The 25,430-nt window shown below is 41.7% G+C and overlaps 1 protein-coding gene across 1 annotated transcript in view; it reads left to right on the top strand.

Moving 5' to 3' along the window:
* The first annotated feature begins 843 nt into the window (after positions 1 to 843).
* Positions 844 to 25,430, top strand: part of STT3B (STT3 oligosaccharyltransferase complex catalytic subunit B) — an 80,864-nt gene continuing 56,277 nt past the window's right edge. Inside the window, 2 exon segments of the mRNA XM_051962859.1 lie at positions 844 to 914; positions 916 to 1,104. Of these exon segments, the coding sequence (XP_051818819.1) occupies positions 859 to 914; positions 916 to 1,104 (245 nt within the window). The 5' untranslated portion in view covers positions 844 to 858.

Below are 25,430 nucleotides of genomic sequence, written 5' to 3'. Positions count from 1 at the left end.
CCCTCGGCACGTGGGCAGGGGAAGCCGTCGTTAGCAGGACCCACGCGCTCCCTACCGGCGAGCACTCCACGCCTGCGCAGCTTCCCTACATTTCCCCTCCCCTCTCCATCGCGTGGTGCCGAAGGCGGGCCGCACGAAGTGGGTTAAATGTCACGCCGCCGGGCGCGTCCGGCCCTTCCCCTGGGCCTTCCTACTGCGGAGGTTCCGCGCCTCCGCGCCCCATGGCACTCGCTCCCGGCTCGGGCAACAGCAGAGCGGCAGCCGATAGAGCTTCCGTCTTCCCAGACGAACCCACGTGCGAAGCTGCGTCTTTCCAGTGACAATGAGAGCGTAACCGCGCAGTTCGGGACGACGAAGGCGGCGGGAGCGAACTGCAGCCCCGCCCCCCGCCTCCTCGGCGGGATCCCTTCCCCATTGGCCGGGGCGGCGGGCTAGTGTCCGCCCCGTGACGGACCTGTCGTTCTCTGACAGGCGGAGGGGCGAATTCCTGTCGGGGCGCGGGGCGGGGCTTGTGCCTCTCGCGCTCCGCCCCCACCCCGGCGGGAGGGGTTTGGCGCGTGCGTGTGAAGGGGGGTTGTCCTTGCGGTCGAGCGCGCGCCTCCACTTCCTCGTCCCGGAGCTGCCGGCACGGTCACGCTCGCTCCCGCTGTGGCTCCGGCTCAGCTCGACTCGGCTGCCCGGAGCCTCCCGGGGGCCGCGCGCGCGCCCTCGCGCCGGAGCCCCGCCCCCTCGGCCTCGCTGCCGGCCTTCCCCTTCCTCTCGGGCGGCCCCGCCCAGCGAGCGCCCCACACACCAGGCGGCGGCGGCGGCTCCGGCGGCGGCGGCGGCTGCGAGCGAGACCCGCCGCCGGGCGACAACATGGCGGAGCCCTCGGCGCTGGAGAGCAAGCCCAAGGCGGCGGCGGCGGCGGCGGCGGCGGGCCGGCTCCAAGGCGGGCGCGCCGGGGCCGGGCCCCGCGCCGCTGGCGGGCGGGCTGTCGCAGCCGGCCGGCTGGCAGTCACTGCTCTCCTTCACCATCCTTTTCCTGGCCTGGCTGGCCGGCTTCAGCTCGCGCCTCTTCGCCGTCATCCGCTTCGAGAGCATCATCCACGAGTTCGACCCCTGGTGAGCGCGCGGGCGGGGGCGCGGGCGGGGGCGGGGGCCTGCCGCAGAGGAGGACGACCCCGAGGCTCCGAGAGGTCCCCGCGAGCCCGGGCGCCCGCCCTTCCCCCGCCTCTAACTTCGGCTGCCCCGGGGCGGGGGAGGAGGAGGAGGAGGAGAAGGAGAAGGGTCCGGAGCCCGGGGCAGGCCCCCTGCTGGGCGACTTGCAGGGGGGAGGGAGAGTGCCTCCGGGTGTGCGGGGGAGAGGGGAGGGGAAAGTGACGACCCTGAAAGTGACCAGGCCCCCAGCGAGGCTCGGTGCGGTGCGCTTGTGGAAGCCCGGCCCGCGCTGCCCTCCAAACGCGGACCTGGGTGGCTGAGTCCGGCCGGGGCTAAAACCGGTCCGCACCTGCTCGGACCCTCCCGGAGTCGGGGGTCCGGCGAGCCCGGCTGGCCACGGCGGGGACGCACCTGTTGGGCCCCGGGAGGGCTCGCGTTCCCCCCGACCCACCGCTCTGAAGGTGGGGAGGGGTGCGGAGCGCGCTTGGCCCCCGCCAGGGCTGGGGGACCCTCCACAGCGGCCGACCGGCGCGGGCTAGGGTCACTAACGGCCCCGGACTTGGGCTTCTTCCCCCTGCTTCGGGCGGGGACCCCCCCCAAAAGCCTCGGGGCATGTGCGGCAGGGCTCCCCTCGGCGCGAGGATAAGTTTGCCATTGGGAGTCTGCTTTGAGTTGATTTATCTCCTTTGTCTTCGCGTATTTTTTACCTTTTCTGTAGGTTTTAGGCTTAAATTTCGGAAGAATGCAATGAGCAGTCGGCGTTCGAGCTACACTTTGCTAGTTTTGTTAATATGTCGAAATGCTCATTTTGTACATTCCTTTCTGGCGCTGACAGGGGTTATGGCTAGTGTGTTTGATGCTGAGTGCGTGTTTATAGATTCTAAATGCAGCGTGCAATATTGTTTTTCCGTTTTTTTTATTTGACTTAGAGTTGTGGTTTTCAATTATTGATAGTGACAGAAAAGTAGCTGGTGGAGAAAATATCTTCGGTACTTGCTGAACACTTCCATTTAATTGCCCGACCAGTTTAGCAGCACTCCTTTACATTGATTTTTATCTGGGAAAATTCTTATTACTTATTTGGAGATGATTGTCAATAAAAATTCACGAGCACTTACATTTTGCATAAGACTTTACATAGGTTTATTAACGTCTCATTTTGACCCTCTCGAGTATTTGCTGTTATTAATTCATCTCCACTTTGCAAAATGAGTTTATTTTGCCTATAGCTAATGCTCAATCCCACCTCCGTGACCTCTCTGACCCGACGCACCCCATTGTCCCCTTTCGGAGCAGTTTGACAACTTCTCCGGAAGTTGCTAGTGTAAGAGTGGCTGTGGATGCTCTTCGGACCTGAGGTTTTTTTTTTTTTTTTTTTTTTGGTGGGGGGTGGGGGGGGAAGAACTTCCTCTGGGCCCTTCCCTCCCTACCCCCACTGCTGGGGGTTGGGGGGGAGGAGCACACCCCAGGTTTTTGAGGGTTTGCTTAGCTTTCAAGAATCCTGGCAGCCTAGTCACTATGTATAACATTTATTTCTGTGAAAAAATGAAATCTAATTTTTTGATATAAGAAGGGAAATTTTGAAACTGCTTGGGGCTTCCTTTTATAGATGAAGCATCAGGATGGCTTTGGTCTGCTTCTGGGCATCCTGAATTGAGTCCCAACAAGAATTGGAATTGGGGGTCACTGGGAGTTTCTAGGTGATTGCTGGAGGAGGGACTGGGGACTGAAGTCACTGGCCATGAAAACATTTCTGGAAGGCTTTTTTTTGGGGGGGGTGGAGCTGAAGTTATAGCCCTCTCTTCTCTGGCTGAAGGGCCTCTTAGGGAAGGGAGAGGTTCAGGCAGCTTCAGCAGTGCCAAGGGCTCCCAGGGCATTCATGGAGAGCCTGGGCTGAGGGTGGAGGGGGATCTTCAAACAAATCCTGGCAGGTTCTGGAGCCAGAGTCCAGTCCAGGGACTCATCTCAAGACTCAACACAATTTCCTTTATAGTCCTGGGTATATTTAGCATTTACCAATGTTATTGTGGCCTCACTTAGGCTACCAAAGGGGGGTGTGTGTGATCATCCTGAAACTCCTTTATGAGAAGTACAGGAGAAGATGTGTTCATGTGTTGTCAGTCTCCTAGAATTTGAGCACGTTAAAATCTTCAGTTGAAACATATGAAAATATTTCAATGTTAAGATGTAACTAATTGTATAAATTATTCTTCTCGATATTCTTAATAAGCATTAAATGCCTGCTGTGTGCAAGATTCTGAAAAACAATTTCTTTTCTTCTGGGTGATGATTTGGGAGAGGAGGAGAGCATATCAGCCCCTTCAGGCTTCAGGCAGGAGGACTTCCTGCAGGAGTGTGCACCCAGCAGCTCATTGTAAGGAGGGCTCAGAATCCAGAGACTTAGGAGGAAAGATGAGCCCAGTGGGGAGCAACGTTGGTTTCATCTCCTTTTCTCTTGGGCAGTCCCTTCAAATAGTTTAATAATGTGAGGGTTTGGGTTAAAAAAGCAACATGGCCAGCTTCAGTTGTGAAGTGCCTTGTTCTCTCTACCAAGTTGCTAGATCTTACTGAGTTCTAAATTAGGTGATTTAGGAATCTGGTTTCCCCAAAGAGCTCAAGCTTTGTTTTTAAAGTGTGACTTGGTGTTTGCTAGTCGCCAGTGGCCAACAAAGTTAGAGCAGTTCAGTCAATAATTTAGGCAAAAGTCAGATTTATTATTTTTCTAATGGAGAAAATCAGATATGCTTTTACAAATATCCATTAATTTTTAATCGGGAATTATAAAACTGGAAGTACTCCGAAGCATTGAATTGTATTAAAAGCCTGTTGATAAGCCTTATACCCACCCCCATCTCATTGTTATTTTTTTGATTAGCTTGTGTTTTTCTTTTAGAAGGTATTAGAGACCTTAGACAAATCACTTTCTTCAGTAGACACAGAGCCTGAGGTGTCCCTTGAGCCTCAGTGGGGCCTGGTTGACCTGTAATGGGTCATACTGGAATTGATGGCAGACTGACCTCTGGGACTAGACTTTAGGCCTCTAAAGGCCTCCTGGCTTTCGGGCTGTTGCATTTAGGATTAGAGTGTTGCTGTTTGTCAGGAGAGCAAAGTGAGTTTGGGGTAATTTAGTCCGCAAGCAGTTATTTTACAAGGGCAGAAGGAATTTATTTTCCGGGGTAGGCATGAGGGGAGCAAACATGCACATAGCCAGTATGTAAGGACATATGCAGGGATGGGGAGTAATATCTGAGGGAAAAGCCCCTCCTGCTGCGAGGAGGAAGGGACTAGGAGAGGCTTCTACCAGAGATGGGATTTAAGCTGAGTCTTGTAGAAAGCCCAGAAAGCTAAAGAGGGAAGAGGAGGAACAAGTAGTACCTTTCAGGAATAAGAGCCAGCTAAAGAACATAGAGGCTGGGAGATGGGAAAGAGTGTTGCATTAGAGGAACAGCAAATGGGCCAGGGGAAGTCTGGGAGGGCAGGAAGGAACCAGGGAATGAAAAATTGTATAAATCAGACACATTACTTCAGCTGGGAATAGTAATGAATATGTAAATATGTTATTTCCCCCCCTCACCTTTGTAGGTTTTTTATTTAATAATATTTTCCTCCAATTATATGTAAAAACCATTTTTAACATTTATTTAAATTTTGAGTTCCTATTTCTTTCTCTCCCTCCCTTTTACCTCACTGATACTGTGCATTTTAATATAGGTTATACATGTATAATCATATAAAGCATTTCTATATTAGCCATTTTGTGGAGGAAAAACTCATTCCTCCCACCCAACAAAAAACTCCAGAAAAAGTGAAAAATAGTATGCTTAGATCTTATTCAGACTCTTACCAGTTATTTTTGTGGAGGTAGATGGATAGCATTTTTCATCATGATTCCTTTGAGATTGTCTTGGATCATTATATTACTGAGAATCGCTAAGTCATTCACAATCATTTATCTTATAATACTGCTGTTAGTGTGTACAAATGTTTTTCTGGTTCTGTTTACTTCATTATGCATCAATTCCCAAAGTCTTTACTGGATTTTCTGAAATCATCCTGCTCATTCTTTCTTAAAACATAATAATAATTCCATTACAATTATATACAACAGCTTGTTCAGCCATTCCCCAAGTGTTGGGCATCCCCTCAATTTCTAATTCTTTACCACTATAAAAAAGAGCTGCTTTAAAATCTACCCTTGCACAAACATCTTCCTTTTAAAAAAAAATCTTTTTAGGATACACACAGTAGTGGTATTGATGGATTAAATGATTTACATAGTTTTATAGCCCTTTGAACAAAGTTCTAGATGACTTTGTTTGCTAACAAAAAGAATTGCCACAAATATTTTTTTGCAAATATGAGTCTTCCCCCCCCCCCCCCCCCCCTTTTTGAATACCTTTTAGGGTATAGATCTTGTAGTAGTATCTCTGGTCAAAGTATACACAATTAAATGCTTATAGTTTGAAATTGTTTCCTAGAATGGTAGGCTAATTCACAGCTTTACTAACATTGCATTAGGTGGCTGTTTTTCCATGGCCCCTCTAATAATTTGTGATTTTCCTTTTTGTTAACTAAACTAATTTGATGTGTATAAGATGAAACCTCAAAATTGCTTTTATTTGCATTTTTCCAATTACTAGGGAATTTCTTTTTTCTTATAATCATTAAGTTGAAGTCCTTCCTTTGAGAACTTGTCGTTTGTAACCTTTGACCATGTACCCATTGAGGAACAGCTCTGAGAATTTTATCAGTTCCTTAATGTGAAACTTGGCAAAGAACCTTGAAAAGATTCTTTCTCTCCCCCCACTCCATTTCCCTGTAAATTTAACTGCATTGCTTTTATTTATTTAAAACTTTAAAATTTTGTATAATCAAAATGATCTCTTTTCTGGCATCCTCTTTGTGTTGTGGTTATGGATTCTTCTATCCATAAAATGTGAAAAATATTTTCTTTAATTAATTTGTTTCCCTTTTATCTCGTGATCTCTGTGTAATGATCTTTTATCTCATATCTCCAAGTGGATGGAGGAGTCAAAGAGACATAGAATGTGCTTGTCTTATATTGTGAGGTATTGCTCTGTATCTAATTTCTGCCATATCGCTGCCCAGTTTTCTGAGCAGCTTTTGTTGCATAGTCTGACTATATCCCAGTAGCTGGAAGCTTTGAGATGATCAATAATTTGTGTTGTGTCTCTAATCTGTTCCACTGATTGATCTCTGTTTATTAACCAGTACTATAGCTTTTTATGATTCCTAATTTTTGGATAGCATAATATAGTTGGAGATCTATGCTTGCTTTTGTGCCTCCAAACTCACATTGTTTCTTTTGAGATTTTTAGCCTTTTGCTATTACAAATAATTTTAAAATGTTTTTCTAATTCTCATTAATCCTTTGGTAGTTTGATGTGGCACCAAATTAATTTTGGTCATATTATTATTTTTACTATATTAGTAGACTTAACCTGAAGAACAAATATTTTTCCAGTTATCTAGGTTTGTCTTTATTTCTGTAGAGTGTTTGCAGTTGTTTTTATAGTTCTTTTGTGGATCCTGGTACATAAACTTCCAAATACTTTATAGGTTCTTTGTTTTGAACAAAGTCTCTCTTTTTTTTTTTTTATCTTTACCTGTTAGATTTTGTTGGTACCATATAGGCATGCTGGTGATTTATTTTATATCCTTTAACATGGCTGAAGTGATTATTTTAATTAAAATTGTAATTGACTTTTCAAATACATATACTTTTATGATAGCACTGAAGTGCCAAGCATTGCGCTAAGTACTAGGAGTATAAATACAAGCAAAAAGAAAGTTAGATTGCTGCCACTGAGAAGTTTGATAGCTCATGACAGGCAGCCGAAATGAGAAGGATAGGAATAAAGGTATTCAGCATGGGCATCCCTGTCAGAACATCACTGGGTAGGATTGAAGGCAGACTGGCCCAAGCCCTCCCCTAGCCTAGGAGGCTCCAGGAGAAAGAAAGGCTTAGGTTTTTGTTTTTGTTTTTGTTTTGTAAGAGGGGGAGGGTTATTCTCATGATTTTTTCCTATTCTTATTAAGTACCATTAGGAATTAAATAGTAGTGGTGACAGTGAATACCCTTACTTTAACCCTGATCTTATTGGAAAGTTGTCTTACAATGCTGCTTTTGCTTTTAGAGGGATATTATTGACTAGATCCATTAATTCCTAAGTTTTCTAGTATTTTAAACAAAAACACATACTAGATTTTATTTTTAAAAGTTTTCAGATGAATAAATGTATGATACATGTATACATATATATATTTTATCAATGCATACTTTCATAAAATGTGGGTTATAGCTTTATTTTTTTATATTATTATAGCTTTTTATATATAAAATATGTGCATGGGTAATTTTTCAACATTGACCCATGTAAAAACTTGTGTTTCAACTTTTCCCCTCCTACCCTCCACCCCCTCTCCTAGACGGTCGGTAATCCCATACATGTTAAATACATTAAAGTATATTTTAAATACAATATATGTATACATATTTATATAATAATCTGGCTGCACAAGAAAGATCGGATTTAGAAAGGTTATAGCTTTATTAATAGTCCATTATGTTATTAATTTTTCTTATTGCTCCAACATGCATTACTGGTATAACTCCAAAAGAGGTATAGCTTATAATTTTAACATGTTTCTGTAGCCTTTTTGCTAACTTCTTGCTTATGTTAGGGGTATTTGGTCTATAATTTCATTATAGATTTCTATCAGTGAAAGAATTTGGAAGTTTCTCTTCATTTCTTTAAATGTTAGAGATAATCTATTTGCAAATTGTATTTGGTGTTTGGAGGAGAGTTTGCCCTGTTCAGTTTCTTCTCTTTCATATTGAGTGACAAAATGTTTTTATTTCTTCTGTTGATAATTTTGGGGATGGCTTGAAAATGGATTTTCAAACAGTTGTCCTGGCCACTTTAATCCATTTAACCTAAATTATTAGTTCTATAAATAAAAGCAAATTGAAATAAAATTGAAAAAGCTATAGTTTTTAATTGTATACTTTATTTTATTTCTAATTGTTGTGAATTCTCCTTAGTTCATTTATAATAGAAGCTTTTTGGTTTTCCTTTCAATCAGACTTCTCCATTAAAAATAAAAACAATTCCTAGTTTATTTAACTTTTTGTTTTCAGTTTTGTAAATCTCTTTAGAATTTCTATCTTGCTTTCCAAGTTTTTAAATTGCAAGTTCAATTCATTGATTTTTTTTTTCTCTTTATAAATATTTAGAGATATTTTTTCCATGAATTTTGCAATGTTGTTTCATTGTTATTTTCTTTGATGAAAATTGTTCTTTTACTTACATTTTTTGGAATAAAATAATATAGTTTCTAACCGAAAAAAAATTTAAATTCTGTACTTGAATAGCCCACACCCAACATTTCAATATACATAGTAGAATATAAAAAGAGAATTCTCAATAAAACTAGGAATCTTCATTTTATATTGATTGGTTAATTTGGCGTTTCAGTGCTATCTTCTGTTCTCTCCTGTATTTTTTATTTTTTAAGTTTCAGTAGCCCTTTTTCTTGATGTACCCCTCGCTCTCTCCCCTCAGTTAACTGAGAGAAAGGAAAGGGGGAAATCCTTGTAAGCCTAATTCATTAAAATGAATTCATGTAATGTTTATTTCTTTCTGGCTCTGGCTCTTTGCATTGTTCAGACTTCTTAAAGTCTTTCAGAGTTGGTTGAGTTTTTGTTGTTTTTTTATTATATTCTTCTGATTCTGCTTACTTTGCTCTGCCTCTGTTCACATTAGCCAGGATTTTCGGAAATGAGCTCATTTCTTATGGCACAATTTTAATGCATTGCAATTTGTGCAATTATTTCACAGTTGTCTAAGAGAGAACCTAAGATACAACCTTAAATGCTAATTCTTTCAGTTTCCTCCCCTTTTAAATGCCTTCTTCAGGACCAGCATTTTTCTCCCATCCAAGAATTGTCCTCCTTTCTCTCCCATCTTTCTGATTCACCATCCCTTCAGATTTGTTTGCTGTTCTCACCCCAGCTTGAGAAGTGGCAAGGTCCACCCCCTTCTTCCTCCTTTCTACATCAGTATGTCCCTTTTACCCAGCTGCTTCTTTCCCGTTCTCATACACTTAGCACAAGTCTTTAAAGACATTCGGAGCCCTAAGAATACTTTTTTCTTCTTGCCCCATTCGAATGTAGCACCACAACTCATCATGTCTCCTTTCTTGATTTCTCTCTTGTAATCACATTTCTTTTTATCCAGAGTTCATCAAAAAGTTTCATTCCCTCTCCAAACTTTTCTTGAGTTTAAGCTTCAGGGATTATTTTATTCCAAGATCACTTTTATAGCAGAAGCTGCCATATCTTGTGTATTCCTGACTAAGTTTATTATACTTGAACTGTTTTTTTTTTCCAGTATATTTTCTCTGACCTGGGAACTCTGGGTTTTGGCTGGGACATTTCTGGGAGTTCTCTTTTTAGAGTTTATTTCTTTATTTTTTATTTTGCTGAGGTAATTGGAGTTAAGTGACTTGGCCCAGAGTCACACCGCTAGGAAGTGTTTGTGTCTGAGGTCAGAGATTTGAACTCGGGTCCTCCTGACTTTCAGGGCTGGTGCTCTATCCACTGCGTCACCTACGTGGCCCCCTTTAGAGTTTCTTTCAGAAGAATCTTGAAGATTTTATCTCAACTCTCCACAGTTTGGTTTCTGATCTCATCATTCAATGGAAAATGCCCTCTCCAAAGTTACTAATAGCCTCTTAATGTTTTCTCCTCCTCTCCTCAGCCTGGCACAGTCGTCTCCTTGACGCTCCTCTTTCTCAGTTCTTGGCTCTTGGGTATCCCGCTGACCCCTTTATGTTGTAAGTGCCCCAGAGATCTCTATTCTAGATCCTCTTCTCTTATCACTCGGTCTTTCTTCACTTGGTCAGTTCCCAAGAATTCCTTGATCATCTCTGTGCTGATGGATCTCAGATCTGCTTCTCTGCACCCAACCTCTAGTGCCCTTCTAGACATCTTGAATCGATGTCTCTCACTCGGCATGTTCCAGAATTAATTATGTTTATTTCTAAAGCCCCCTCCTTCCTCACTTTTGCATTTGAGGACCTCACCATCCCTTCAGCTTTGAAACCTAGATAAAATCCTTACTCTCTGTATCTTAATTTGTTATCAAGACATGTCTGTTTTATCTTAGTAATGCAAGTCCCCTCTCTTCTCGGATTCTGCTGCCAGCTTGGTTCAGGCCTTTATCACCTCACTCCTGATACTGATGATGGCCTACAGGTTGGTCAGCCTGGCACATGGCTCTCGCTTTCAACCACCTAACTCATTTTCCTAAAAGCACAGTTCAAACCATGTCTGTACCTTCCCCCAAATGGGGGTACCCTAGGCATCTCTGGGATCAAATATAAAATCCTCTTATTAGTATTGAAAATCCATCATAACTTACCCAACCACACCCCTACATCTTATTAGCAGTCCACTCCATAATCCTCCATATTCTGGGACCTTGCTGTTAGTCAAAGGTGTTCTGTCTCCTACCTCCAGGCTTTTATACTGGCTGTCCCCTGTATCTGGGATGTTCTTCCTTCTTATCTCCTGGTTTCTTGAGCCCCAGCTAAAATGTCCCCTTCCACTGGAAGCCTTTCCCAGTCAGTTAGTACGCTTTAGTTTTTTGCCTCTGTTGATTATTTTCTATTTAGCCTGTACGGTCTCTCCCATTACACTTTGAACTGGATACTATTTACTGCTTTCTAGCCTTGTTTGCATCTCCATCATGAAGTCATGATGGCTGAGTTTGCCCTCTGCTTCCTCTAGATCTGGACAGTTTGTATTTAGGTTTTCTTTTTCTTTTTTTTGAAATCATGATTTTCAGAGAGTGTTGACTTTTGACTGATGTTTCTTTGACCTGTTTTCCAGTTCATTGGTTTTTGGTCACAGATAGCTTCTGTTTCATTCTCTTTCCAGTGTTCTGGTTTTGTGCTCATGACATCATTTGTTTTTGTTTGATTTATTCTTGTTATCAGAAATTCATTATTTGAATAAAGTTTATCACTTTCAGTTCTTCCCACCAGAGTTTTTATTTCATTTTTTTTCTCCCAGTTCATTTCTTCTAGGTCTTCATATAGCTGGAACATCTTTTGTTACATATTGTGCCTTGGCTCTTTAGGTTTACAAGAAATTTTTATACTTTACAAATATATCTCTAGCTTGAGTTCCTGATTTGGGGCTTTGTTCCAGGAGTGGACTTCTCTTCAGAATTTGGAGTCATAGACAGGACCTAGGGACCCTGTAGGCCACTGCCACTCCCCAGTACTTCCCAGATCTTTACCTGGGCATGTTCTGACCACATGGGGCTTCTTCCAGAGCCTTCTACTCTTGGAACATAAACATAAAACGTGGCAGACTACTTGTCTCTGGCATTGCTAGTCATGCTGGGAGGATGCTCTGTGCTGGTAGGGCCCTCTTGCCAATTGATTTTGAGCTTCTGTCTGAACTTTTTAGTTCTGGTCTAGAAGAATTTGGTTCTGTAGTTTCCGGTATGATTTCTTGATCTTGTGTGAATTTCAGGATTTAGCTATAGTGGGTTTGAGGGAACTATGTGGTCTGTCTCTTGTTCAGATACCAGTGTTGGACAGAAAACTTCTAATAATTAATCCTTTCTTCAAAGACCCTTTACTGAATCTAATAAAAGAAGTAAAGAAATCTAGAAACCAACTGAAGGTGGTTGAGTAGGGGAGTTATTGTGCTTAAAGAAAACCACTTGTGCCACTGTCTGAGAAGGAATAGCGTGTGGAAAGATTTGAAGCAAGAGTAGAGGCTATAACAGAAGAGAAATAGATGGAAGAAATATTATGGAGGGAGAAATGGCTGTACTGGGACATTGAATATGTGGGGGAGGGGGAGGATAGAGGATTATGGAATCATCTCTAACCTAATTTGGGGTTGCTTTTTCCATGTAATGCTGAAAAACATGCTTATTTTGGTGATTCCCATAAGAAGATGCTATATCTCTTTTAGCCCTACACACCATCAGTTTGTTCAATTCTATATTTTTCCATTGTTTTTATCTTTGGTTAATTTGTCCAACTCCAAGAAAAAACAATTAAAGTCTCATTTTGTTATGTTATAATCAGTATTTTTGTGCATTTCATTGATTTTTCTTTAACTACATAGATCCTACACTATTTGGAGAATATTAAGTTTTAAAATCAGTGTTGATTTGTTTTCTCTCTTTACTTTAAACTTAATATCATTTCTTTATTTCTGTTGCTGTTGTCAATTCTTATTTTTCCTTTGTCTGAGCACTCTTGCAAACCTGCTTTCCTGGATTCACCTGATGCATAGTAGATTTTGTTGCAGCCTCTCGTTTTTATTCTTTGCTTTTTAGAAGTGGTTCTTGTAAGCAACAGATTGTGGAATTTTGCTTTCTTATTAAATCTGTCACTTTCTTTTATTGAATTGTTTAATCAGTTCCTATTCAGAATTATGAGGATTTCTGTTCTTCCATTTGTTCCTTTAGTATTTTTCTGAATTAATTTTTTTTGTTTCCCTTGTTCGTTTAAGTCAGTACTTTGCCCCTATAATGATTAGTTTTGCTTAATTTAACTCCCTACCTAGCATTGAAGGTTTTTTTCGTTTCACCTTTCAGTTAAGGGACTACAAGAAAACCCTCCCTCCCCCCATTTTTTTTTAGCTTAGTCTTGTTTTTTTCTGTATCTTTTTCCAAAAAGAATTTCTTCACCTTGTATTCTTAAATTCTCTCTCCCCTTTTATCTTACATTCTTTGATTTTTGTAGTATATTTGTTTTTAGCCATTTTTTGTTCCTTACTGAAACTTATTGAAGTTCCAAATTTGAATTCCCTATTGGGTCAGTTTTATTAATTGCCTTATAGAGCTTGTCCCCTCCATGCATTTATTTTCTGTTTTTCTTCATAGTTAGAAGTAACAATTCATCAGGGAAATAAAATAATGAGGAAAGAAGTATTGGCCATTATATGATAAGTTTTATGAAGTTCCTTCTACCATCCTTTCTCACTTTGCCAGGAATCTCTTCTCAATAGGTTACAACCAGGAGCTCAGATCTTGAAGCAGGATGTTGGCCACAGAGATATGGCTCTCAGGAAATGGACTCCCTCAGTATAACTTCCTGGTACCTCGAACCTTTGATCAGGTCTTCAGCCTTCATTTAAAAGAGGGGACCATCTTTCCCTGTGAGGGTTCATCTTCTCTCCCACTGGGTAAAGATATCCCACTTTATTTTTAACTCTTTGAATCCCTTACCCTGGACAGAGCCAGATCTTCCTTTCTCCTGGGGCCATTTCTTTCTGAGAAACTATGTTATCTTCCCTTCATTGTTTAGGATACATTAAATATTCCCCTCCCTTCCATCTTTCCTCTTTCTCCTTTTCTATTTAATTTTATTCTGCCCACCCCCTCGCCCTGAGAATACATTTTACTTGGAAGAGGATTGTAGGCTTTAGTCTGCATTGTTCCAGGTTTGCTTGTTCCCTATCACTTCTATGACTTGAAATTCTGATTTACTCTTTACTTCATTTGTGTCCCTTCAAAAAAAAAAAAAAAAAGCCTTGTAATAATCCTCGCTTGTGGGTTTGAAGTCAGTAAGTGTCTTTCCAGTTGTCCTCTCCTCCTCCTTGGCTTCCCTGCTTCATTTGTAAATAGTATCTAGAGATGGAATAACTTTATTACTTTTCTTATACTTTTAGTGTTTAGGAGTATTTGCAAGGTAAATAATCTGTTAACATTTTTTCTTCTTTTCACAGAAATGCCTTTTTTTAAAATTAATAGCTATTTGATTTCTCTTTTTTTCTTATTCCTTCTCCCAATGGAATTAAAAAAAAAAAAAAAAACAAATTAACTTACAGACATTGTCATCCAGTTGCTTCAGCCTTGTTCGATTCTTCATGATTCTATTTGGAGTTTCTGTGGCAAAGATATTGGAATGGTTTGTAATTTCCTTCCCTAGCTCATTTTGCTTTTCTTTCTTTTTTGCAAGGCAGTTAGGGTTAAGTGATTTGCCCAGGATCATACAGCTGGCAATTGTTAAGTTATGAGGCTGGATTTGAACTCGGGGCCTTCTGACTTTAGAGCAGGTGCTTTGTCCAACTTTGCCATCAAACTGCCCTCCTCTCATTTTACAGATGAGGAGTACAGATCTTAAGTCTGGATAACACTCCCCCAAGCTGCTCTAATCTAGGCATTAATCACCTCCAAAAGTGTAGGTCTCAGTAACTTTCTTTTGTTAAAAGTGATCCTTTTTTTTTTTTTTTTAAATGGAAAGTGAGGTTCAAGTTTTCAGGATATGTCATTTTGAATCACATCTTGAGATCCTTTGCTTTTTGTGATATGTTATTTTTATTCTTTTATATTATTTCTGGTGGGATAGAAGATAGTTTCATGCTACTTCAAATTCCTGAATTTGAAGGTTTTTCTCCTGGTGTTTGCAGAATTTGTTTGTTATTGGAATTATTAAATCCCATCACTTTATGTTGGAGTATGAAGCATAGAGTATTTTGTGATGATGTTCTCTGGATTTGAACACTTGTGCTTTGCTTTCTGGTCAGTTTTTTGGTTTTTTAAAATTTCTTGCAGAATGGGGTTAAGATTTTTTTAGAACTTATCCTGTTTCTGGTTATAATGAAATGCCTCTTATGTGTCCCATCTTTGGGATCAGTGTCTTTTCCTTGTCTAGAGATCATCTGTTTTAACAGTTCCTTTTTGTTTCTGTTCCAGATAGTCCTTCCCTTCAGTCTGTTGGTATTCTCAGTCTGTTTTCTTCCATACTGCAGTGGGTTCAGGTTTTCCTATTCTGCTTATTATGTCTGCTGTATAGACCATGAATCCAACCCATTTGATCTCTTTAGATTTCTCTCAAGATTCTGATTTCTCTCAATCCATTCAGGACCATCTTAAAAGGAGAGTTCCATGTTCTTTGGGAATTCACAGGGTTCTGTGCTGCATCAGGCACCTCCTTGCTCTTTGACTATTTATTTAGTGAGATTTTTCATCTATTGTATGATTTGGTGTTCATCTTGGCTTTAGATTTTAGTATCATCTGATTTTTCTTCAGGTTTAATCAGATTTTTTTTCCTATTGAAATGGTTTGTGCCTTTAACTTTTTTGTCTCACTTTCTGTTCTGTCCCGAGTAGCTTTTTAGTTGCATAGGACTGCTCCCCTAGATTCTAACCCCCACTCTTTCAGGCTAGACTTGATCTTGTGTGCGGGCTCCGTTTTTTTTTTTTTTTTTTTTTTAAACTCCATGACTGGACTGTGCTGATGTTGATGCTGACTTCTGTTTTTGTAAATAACAAAGGATGAATTGTCCAGAATGATCCTCCGAAGCCTTGGTGGTTCCCTAGCCAGACAGAAGGGAGCTCGATTTCTCCTACTCATTTCCTTTAATAGCTGGACAGAATCTCTCAGCTGCTCATTGAAGCAGGATGATGTGGAGTGTCCCAGGAGAGTCTCTGCAACAGGAAGGAAATCCCTGAGTGGTCCCAAGCACAAGTTTAGCTTTCTGTATCCTGGGGTGTAGAGACTAGTAGACAGGGAGCCGGCTCAGGAAGGCTCAGTAGACTAGCTTTCTCTACTCTTAATTCATTGGGCTTCTTGATTTCTGGTCCTGTGGAAAGAATTGTAATTTGAATGAACTCTGGTGCTCAATTAGCCTTGGTTTGTTGTTTTTTGCGGGGTGGGGAGATTGAGAGTGCGTGAAAACCAAAGAAAAGGTCTCTTCCTTTAGCGTGTTGGTTACATAACCCAGGAGTAATTCTAGTAGCCTCCTAACACAGCTTCCATTTTTAATGCCTCTGCCAGGGTGGTCATTCTCATGCGTAGATGTGGTTCTGTTGCTGGCCTGCACAGAAAGACTCAGTGGTGTGTGTTCCACTGCCATTCAGGAGCCTTTCACTGAAATGCAGACCTCTTCCCACGATGGGGCTCCGGCTCCTCTCCAGCCCCTGCTCTTGGCAGCCCTTTGAGGCCTAAAATGTCCTTCTGCCTGTTAAATCCCTGCCCGCTGTATTGGGTTAAAGCCCAACTGCAAGCATCATCTCTGGAAGGACCTTAGAGGAAAGAGGATGGTTTCATCCTGAATTGTACCCATTTATACGGATGTGCTTGTGTAGGCTAGCTGCCCAAATAGCAAAGAAAAGTCCATTAGGCTTGTGACAACCAAAGTGAAATAGCCTAGAATATCTCAGCTGATGTGGCCCCCAATCCCTTGTCCTTGAAATATGATAGTTATTTGTAAAGGAAGAGGAATGATTCTGGAGAGCTGCCCTTCATCTATATTGCTCCCCTACAAAGAATTAAAGAAATAAACTGATGGGTTGTGATGGAGGAAGATTTCCCACATGCTGTGCAAATACTAGGGAGGGACACGAAGTTGGGTACATTAATGCTGGGAGCGAAGAGCAATGCAAAGCCAGGGTGGTGCTCTAGTGAAGAATACCTTGGCTAAAATAGGTGTTTTGTCCTTGGAAAACTTTTCCCATGAAAAAACTAACTCCCCCCCCCCTTTTTTTTTAATATTTTATTTTATTTAACAATAACTTTATATTGACAGAATCCATGCCAGGGTAATTTTTTTAACATTATCCCTTGCACTCGCTTCTGTTCCGATTTTTTTCCCCTCTCTCCCTCCACCCCCTCCCCTAGATGGCAAGCAATCCTATATATGTTAGATATGTTGCAGTATATCCTAGATACAATATATGTTTGCAGAACCGAACAGTTCTCTTGAAACTAACTTCCCTTTAAGCTTGTCTGAATTTAGATGAAAGGTAGTTCTATCACCTTTTTCGAGGGCCAAACAGCAAGTTGAATCCAACAGACAGACATTCACTTGGTAGTTGTGCCTCCTATCCTTTCCCCAGTTCCTCCTTCCAGGCTCAACATGATAAGTTTCTTCAACCAATTCCTTTATAGCATCATTTAATGACTATCTCTGTCATTTACTTCTTTCTCTATATATTCTTGGCAAATAGAGCTTGTTGTTAAATACCTCACAGTGTTTTAAATAGGCCCTAAATAAGACTCACTGTAATAATGGGACCTCTTTCATTCTGATAACCCTGTTAGTGTTTCCTGTTTTTGCACTTGACCTAGGGCATTTGGAATCTAGGGAGAACCCCAGTAATCTTTGGCTGCTCCCTTTAGTCTAAGGGCACCTAGACATCAGGAACTAGTGGAGGGTGATCTTTTTTTTTTTTTTAATTCCCCACTGGTAAGCATATAAGCATTTATGGGTACTTCATAAATGCACACCAATCTGAAATGAAGTAGTTCCTTGCCATGTATTCTTCCTAGTTTTGAAATTGATTTTTGGAAAGGGGAAGGAACTATATGTAGGATTTAAGACTTAATAGGAAGGAAAAGGAGAAGTACTTACTATGTGCCAAGCCCTGTACACTAAGAACCTTTTTCTTTTTTAAGCAAAAATTATCTCATTTGATCCTCACAAACAACTCTGGGAGGTAGGTGCTGTTCTTATTCCCATTTTACAGATGAGGAAACTGAGGCACAGATTAAGTGAGCTAACCCTAACAGCTAGTAAGTACCAGAGCCTGAATTTGAACACAGGACCCATGTAAAGAGCTGAAACTCTGAATAGGTGCACTGGAATCAGACAACCAAGCATTTAAGGCTAATTACCTATTGGATAATACTCTAGTAGCATATGCTTGGAAAATGACCCTTCCCACTATTCTGTGCTGGCTCTATCTTTTGGTGTATACAGAGAATTGTGAGAGGGATTAGGGGGTGGAGTAAGAGAAGCCAGAGTCACTTTGGAGGAGAATGAGGAGAGAGGAGGTTGGTGACGAGCCTTGTGGAGTTTTGTCCATCTCCTTTACTGCTCCCCTTAAAACCCAAGGACTTCTACTGATCCTGACTCTGGCTGATCCTGAGGTCAACAGGGAGCTGACCCAGACTTCATAGACCCAGAGCTCTCTTTGCTACTTAGCAGCTACCTCAGAACAAAGGCAAATTTCTTATTGGATTTGGCATGTCATTCTAATTTGTCAAGGGGTTCCCAGATCTTGATTCTGTCATTGATATTTAGATCAGGGCTGCTTAAAATTTTTTCCACTCACAACCCCTTTTTGCCCAAGAAGTTTTTAAGTGACCCTGGATATATAGGTATATCAAATTAGCATGCAGATCACACATTTACTGATCATAAATCATAACTTGTGACCCTCCCCATATTCATTTTCAAGACCCTATATGGAGTTGAAGAAGCGGGGTCTTTTACCTTGTCACCTACAACCTTGATGAGACTGCCGTCTCCAAGAAATGGCTAAATATATGGGACTCAGTGGAGGAGGACAGCTAGTGCTGACCTGCACAGGCCAGTCTTGCAGCCTTGGGTCCTCCATAGGGATGTTGTGAGAAGACCCCATCATAGACCGTGATGGAGTCCCTGCGCTATGTCAGCAGGCGGCTATTGGGGGAGGGCCCTCTTGGGGCACTCCCCAGCTCTCTTCCATCAGGGCTTTTCAGGGTCTTGCCACGAATCCGTGCTGGCCCCTCCAGGTGGTTTTTCTCTCAGCGCTTTCCAAGCCTTGTGGTTCCTCTGGCGTTTCCACCCCACGACAGCATTGAGCTCCATCGGGTGTTCTCATGGAAGTGTTGGCAAAGACCCTCTCGTCCCATCCCTTCATTCTGTAGATGAGGAAACTGAGGGTAAGAAAGGAGAAGGGGGAACCAAGCCCACTTTCTTTCCAGGCCAGTCCAACTCCTGCCACGGTGCCATTTTTTCATTTCATTTTGCTGCCAGTTATTTTTTTCCCCGTGTCTCCTATCTCCAACCCAAAAAGCGAGAATGAGATGGGAGGGACCTCGGGCCCCTGGCCCCACGTGCCCCCACTGTGGGATAGCCCTTATGGACAAGCAGTTCGGTCTCCACTTCCATCCACCCGATAAGGTCTTTGTGGCCTAGTGAGCGGCCGCCTTCAGCTGCAGTGCTCATGGCAGTCTGCAGTCCAGTCTTACCACCTCCTTCTGGTGCAAGCCAGGCTTGGGTGAGATTTTTTTAACTTGTGACTTCACATTTTTCATATGAAACTGTTATCCAGCCCTGCACTTTCCCTATCTGAGTTTGTGGAGTTGATTTTTTTTTGGAACGCAAATGTAGGCCTTGAGATTCCTAGGGAATAGATATAAGTCTTAAGTGGAGTTAGGTAATTTTCCCATTGTGTTTCCCCTTTTGGATTCTGGTTATTTTCCAGGGTAAAGCTCTTTCCCAGTTTTGTGTCATGTGCAGAGTAGCGAAGTAGGCCACCTGCCTCTGCCTAAGGTGGAGGAGCAGGGCAGAGGGCACCTCATCCAAAGCCGGTTTGGGTGACTCTGCATTCACTCTTCTGTGGGTTTATTCCTTCAGCCAGTTTCACATCTCCCCAGCTGTTCACTGTCTGGCCCATCGCTCTGGATATCTTACACAGCGCAAGCATCAGAAACTCCGCCATGTTTTTGCTGTGATCAAGTATGTGGGATGTCTGACATTCTCCCGTTTGACCTGCTCGTCTTGTCAGCTTTCATCATGATAACATTCAGGGGGGTCTCTCACCCTGCCTCAACCCTGCTGTGACACTGGTTATAAAGTCTTACTTTTCTTTATCTTTGTTCTCTGTGGCTTACCCTTTTTTGCTTCTGTCTGTTCCATATTTTTATAACAACCGACTTTGTCGATAAGTCCTCATAAGATAATGTAAAATTGGCATGTTTAGACGTCATCCCTTCTTCCCCATTAGAACAGTTTGTTTCAGTAGTGTTTAGAGCTTTGTCCTAGTCCTGACTTATTCCAGCTCTGAGATCCATTGTGCATCCTGTTGGTCCTTTTCTCTGAACTCTTTGAAAAGACCTACAGCAATGTCCCAGAATTCAGTCTTTGCTTGTCTAGGAATCACTTTGATATCTCTGGACCCCAATTTTACCATCTGTAAAATGAAAGAAATAAAACAATAATAGCTATTATTTACATAACAGCACCTCCTAGGTGCCAGAGAGCCACACCCAAGAGTAGGAGCTGTTATTATCCCCAAGGCAGACAGACACCATGAAGTGAAGTGACTTTCACTTGGCCCACAGCTAGTCTGAGGCTGGGTTTGGATTTGTGTTCTGACTTCAAGCCTAGCTCTCTCTCTCTCTACTGTGACACAGATTGCTCCTAGTAAGAGTGAGAACTTTCCAAATAGCTTTGCCATTCTCTCTTTCTCCAGAAAAAGATAGATTCAAGTAGCCTACACATTCACTTTAGTTTGCATTACATTTGTGGTGCTACTTGAGGGTTTTTATGAGTCATTTTGCTTTCTAGTCATTCTTAACTTTTGACATTTCAAAAAAACCAAAGGAGACTGTCTTTAAACCGAAAGAAGCAGCATAGACTGAAGTAGAAAAAGGCAAGTTGGTTGTATTTACTCTGGTTTTTTCTGTTTCTAAAATAATTTTATGTTAGCTTTACTTTGATCTCTATCTGTTAGGAAGCTAAAGATTTTTTTAAATTTATTTAGAATATTGTGTTGGTATTTTTTTGTCTCTGAAGTTAGAATGTGTGTGTGTGGGGGGGTTGTCTTCAAACTTTTCAACCTTGAGTTACTGAATTTTTAATACATTGGGGATTGTGTAGTTAATTAGAGATGAGTCTTGTAAATGTGAGCCAAGTTAGAGATTATTTAAAGATATTAATAATTAATATAATAGATTTTGATTGGTTTTGTCACCAATTTTTTCAGGGGTTAAATATGGTAATATTAACTGAAAAGAATAGTTAATAAGATTGTTTTTAATTATTACATTTATATAAATTTATAATAGCATTTATATGTGTTTTAATATATACTACTCCTAGGGAACACTGGAGTTGGTATATAGGGATTGGGAAGAAAAAAAGATGTCAATAGCTTAGTTATGGTGGCAGAGACTGCTCTCCAGGGTCATTGTCTTGGCATTTTCGTTGTGGAAAGGGGACAAGAGGGGAGGGCAGTGGAATGGGAGGCAGCATGGGCCTGTTTCAACTTCACCACAGACAGTGCGGAGCTAGGAGTGTTTGCCCTCTCTGGGCTTGCTCCCATTCATCTCTGCTCCTGTGATTCCATTTTTAGTTCCCCTTCTGGTTTTTGTTTGTTCGCTTTTAACCAGTTTAGCAGAGCATCCCAGTTTACAGTAATAGCATATGAAGATTTCTCTGCTGTTTTATCATGAAATATATAGGCTTTTTTTTCCCCCAGCTTATATAAGTGTTATTGTGCATTAGCCTTACAGTCATGGCCCTGCTATATGGTGGAAGCAACCCTTGTCCAAAAGAGCATCAGGTGCAGGAAGTCAAGGGTGTCTCACCTATAGGGCAAACTTCTAATTTAAGCAGAGACTCTGAAAATAACATTATCATAAGGTCACCTCTATAGTTAGAACTTTAAAATCATTCTTATAAATGAATGGATTTACATAAGTGAGGGATTTACATAAACATGCACACATAGATGTGAAATGATAGAAATATAGAGTCCTAATTATCTTGTCAGTCATTTCTCCAATTAGACTTTTTCCTATTTAATACTGTAAAGGCACATAATTTTTACTTTGAAATGAAAATGTTCATTTTCTTTATGGATAAACAGAACTATCCCCTATCTGTTGATCCTTTGAAGTCTTTTAAATTCTAGTCCTTCTTAGCTGCATTGCTATTAACAAAGCATTCTAAAATTGCTTTTCTCCTGGAAACTATATCTATTACACCCTAGATCATGACTCCTTAACCTGTCTGCATGAGGGTGGTCCCTCCCAACCTGCAGGACTGCGTGTCGCATCTCGGGGAGAACATACCATCCTCCTGTTCTTGGGCAGTTGCCTCTCACCTCACTCTGCAGCGAGGCAGATTACGCTCAGATGCATCCCTTCTATGACGTCTTCCCTGATTAACCCCCTATACATCATGATTTGCTCAGTTGTTTATATGGAAGGGATGGAATCAGAAATGGTGATAGTCTTCCTTAACTGAGTGCTAGGAAGAATGGGTGTCCCTCAGCAGTGAGGGTATGGGGGCTAAAGGTGCAGAGGTAATCAGTTTGGTCCTTGGAAACGTCATTGAGATTTGGGCCTGTAAGATAACATTCGCCTCTCTGGGGGTAGTTCAGTGATATAGAACTTTGTGTGACTTGTCAAATGATCGCCCTTCTCTGCACATATTTCTGTGATGAGCTGCATGTTTTAGATTGTTTTTAATCCCATGCCCACAGGTAAAGAGGGGTCCCATTCTTCGGCCCGGAACATTGCCCTCCCACTGAAGCAGGCCGTGGACCATATGGATAAAGAATTAGACATACTTCTAAATTTAGGGTGCTTTAAAAAAAGAAAGATAAGACAAACAGCTCAGATATCTGAGGAACCCAAATCCAAGAAAGGCAAGATCGTATGGACCAAGTGAAAAATGATCCTTCAGAGCTGTGACCAAAGAAAAAGTTTGGGATTTGGACAGTTAATAAATACGTGCAAAGATGACTATTTAAGAAAGAACTGGCACTGACTACATAGGGAGTATTTCAGGGAGGGGAGAAATGGGAGGTGGGCTACCTGCTCTCTCTTTCAGACTGCAGTTCATATAAAGTAAGATCCTCCTTGCAAACCAATCTTTTCTAGCCTAGAATTGTAAATGCCTGAATTATTTGAGCACATGGAATGCTGTTCCATATACCTTGTGTTTCTCACCTGCCAACAGGAAAGTCCTTGTGCTTCAGCCCCCAGCATTTGTTTACATTAAGTTTGATGCTGCTGATTGACAGATTGTGACAAGAATGAGGTATGATTGGTGTTACTGATACTGATTGGAATTGTTCTTTAATCAAGGTTTACTAATATTTACATACTGACAGGGGTTAAATCAGATACAGGACTGTCCTAAGGGGTGAGGGGGTTGCAGGCAAAGGAGTGACAAGGGTGCCCTCCCCTGGTCATGAACTTTGAGCCCATGGCAGTTTATTTCTGTTTCATACAGAAGTAAACCAAGATTTTAAAAAATTAATGAATCCTATTCAATTACACTGCTATTACTAAAAATATGATTGGTTATATTTTGGTCACAACACAAGAATGAACAACTAATAAATTATATGATATTTATATGACCTCATTAAAAGTTTTCTTATTTTCTGCTGTATGTGTCATAAGTTTGGAGACCATTCCATTCTAGCCTGTTGCTTGTGTTACTTCACTGTGTGCCTGTTTCCACGAGTATTGCGCCCGTTCTCGTACAGTTCACTTCCCTGCGTCTGCCTGCTGTGCTTTAGAAGCCGTGAACTTCTCTGGAGATGATCAGCCAAGAAATGCCTGTGTGTCTCAGGGGCCTCAGGAAAGGCTTCCTGGAGGAGGCTGGGCCCTGGAAGACTCCTCCAGGCGCTTGGAGGGTTTACAGCCGCGTAAGGAAGCTGTGGGGCAGGGCAGGCAGAACTACTCTAGGAACTGGGGGGGGAGGAGTGAGGGGAATAACTCAGAATGAGCTCCGAAGTGAGCACTATGGGTTTGAGGCCACAGGGGTCCCTGGTGTTTGTGGGGCAGGGGGAGTGACACAGAATTCATCTGCAAGCATTCTAGAATGTCTCCCATGTGCCAGCACTGTGCTAGGCCTGGGGGATACAGAGACAGAGGCAAGACCTCCCTAGGCAAGAAGATGGCATCTGTCTGTGCCCAAGTGTATACATGTGTGTCAAAAAGACTTGGTAGGACTCAGGGGATGGGGTGAGGGAGAAAGAGGGTGTGTCTTTGCTCTGAATCCTGAAGGAAACTAAGGCTCAATGGAAAAGGTGCAGTGAGAGGCTCCTGCATATGCAGAACATCAGGGATGATGGAAGTACAGGGAGCTGCCTTGGGACTGGAGCTATGAGTACTCCTCTGTGCAGTGCTTTTAGTTCTGGCCCAGCCCCATGGTCCCCAGTGAAAAATACCACTTAGGACATGAACAAATCAGAGGAGCAAGCAAGAAATTACTTTTCAGATCTGACAGGGAAAGGAAAAATCTACATGCTCATAAAAGGTGAAATGGATAATTTTGTCTTCGTAAAATTACAAAGTTTTTGCATGAACAAAAAACCAATGCGGCTAAAACTAGAAGAGAAAATGGGTTGTCTAAGATATGTAAAAACTGATTCAAATTCCCATGTGAAAAATGGCCAAAGGATATGAATAGACAGTTTTCAGAGGAAGAAATCTGAGAGATCAGTAACTACATGGAAAAGCATCCTCAATCACTAATAAATGCCAATTAAAACAACATTTCTTTATTAGATTGTTAAAGTTGACCAAAAAAAAAAAGTAGATGATAAATGCTGGAAGGGCTACTATAGGGGAATTGGCATGGCCATTTTGAAAAGCAATTTGGAACTAGACCCATAAAGTTAGTAAACTGCATGCCTTTTAACCCAGTGATGTTGATATTAGGTCTAAACCCTAAGGAGATTAAAGAAAGAGGGACAAGAACTATAAACAAAACACAAAAATATTAACAGTTCTTTTCCTGGTGGCAAAAAATAAAAATAAAAATTGGAAAAAGAGAGAGAGCCATAATTTGGGCTGTGGTTGAACAAAGGTTATATGTATGTGGTGGAAAACTATTGTACTGTAATATGATGAAGGGGAGTGGTTTCAGAACAATCTGGGGCGACTTTTATGAAATGATACAGAGTGAAGTGAGAAGATCTAAGTAAGCAATTTTCAGAATTAACACAATATTGTAAAGACAAGTAACTTTGAAAGATTTAGGAGCACTGTAGCTCCAGAAGACTGGGTAAAGCATCCTGTCCCCCCCCTCCAGATAAGAAGGAATGGACTCAGCAGGGAAGACAGAGCATTTTGGAGAGGAACAGAGCTAAATAGGGGAATTGGTTTTGCTTCACTAAAATATTTGCATTGCCTTTGTTTTTCATTCTTAGTGAGTGGGGAAGGAAGATTTAGAACTGATAACTTTAAGAAAAAAAAAAGAAATAAATAGTCTAATAGAACAGAAAAGGAAAAACATTTACAACTGTGACCTCCAAAGTAGGTCTCTAACTCTCCTGAGAGTGGGATAGCTAACCAGTCAGAGGGCAACAAGGGGAGCCATGTTTCTCTGGATTGCCAATTGTAGGGCAATTGCCCCTTTGCCTATTAGCAACATCCCTTGTGGATTCTGCTGGTGCACTGTGTCTGTGCCAGCCCCCAATCTCTCATATCCAGTGTTTTCATTTGACACTGCCCCCATGTTCCCTGCTAGCAACCCAGGCAAATCATCTCTGCCCCCA

Source organism: Antechinus flavipes, chromosome 5, assembly GCF_016432865.1.
Source record: "Antechinus flavipes isolate AdamAnt ecotype Samford, QLD, Australia chromosome 5, AdamAnt_v2, whole genome shotgun sequence".
Taxonomy (NCBI): domain Eukaryota; kingdom Metazoa; phylum Chordata; class Mammalia; order Dasyuromorphia; family Dasyuridae; genus Antechinus; species Antechinus flavipes.
The sequence above is the reverse complement of the archived record's forward strand: the minus strand, read 5'-3'. Positions and strand labels throughout refer to the sequence as shown.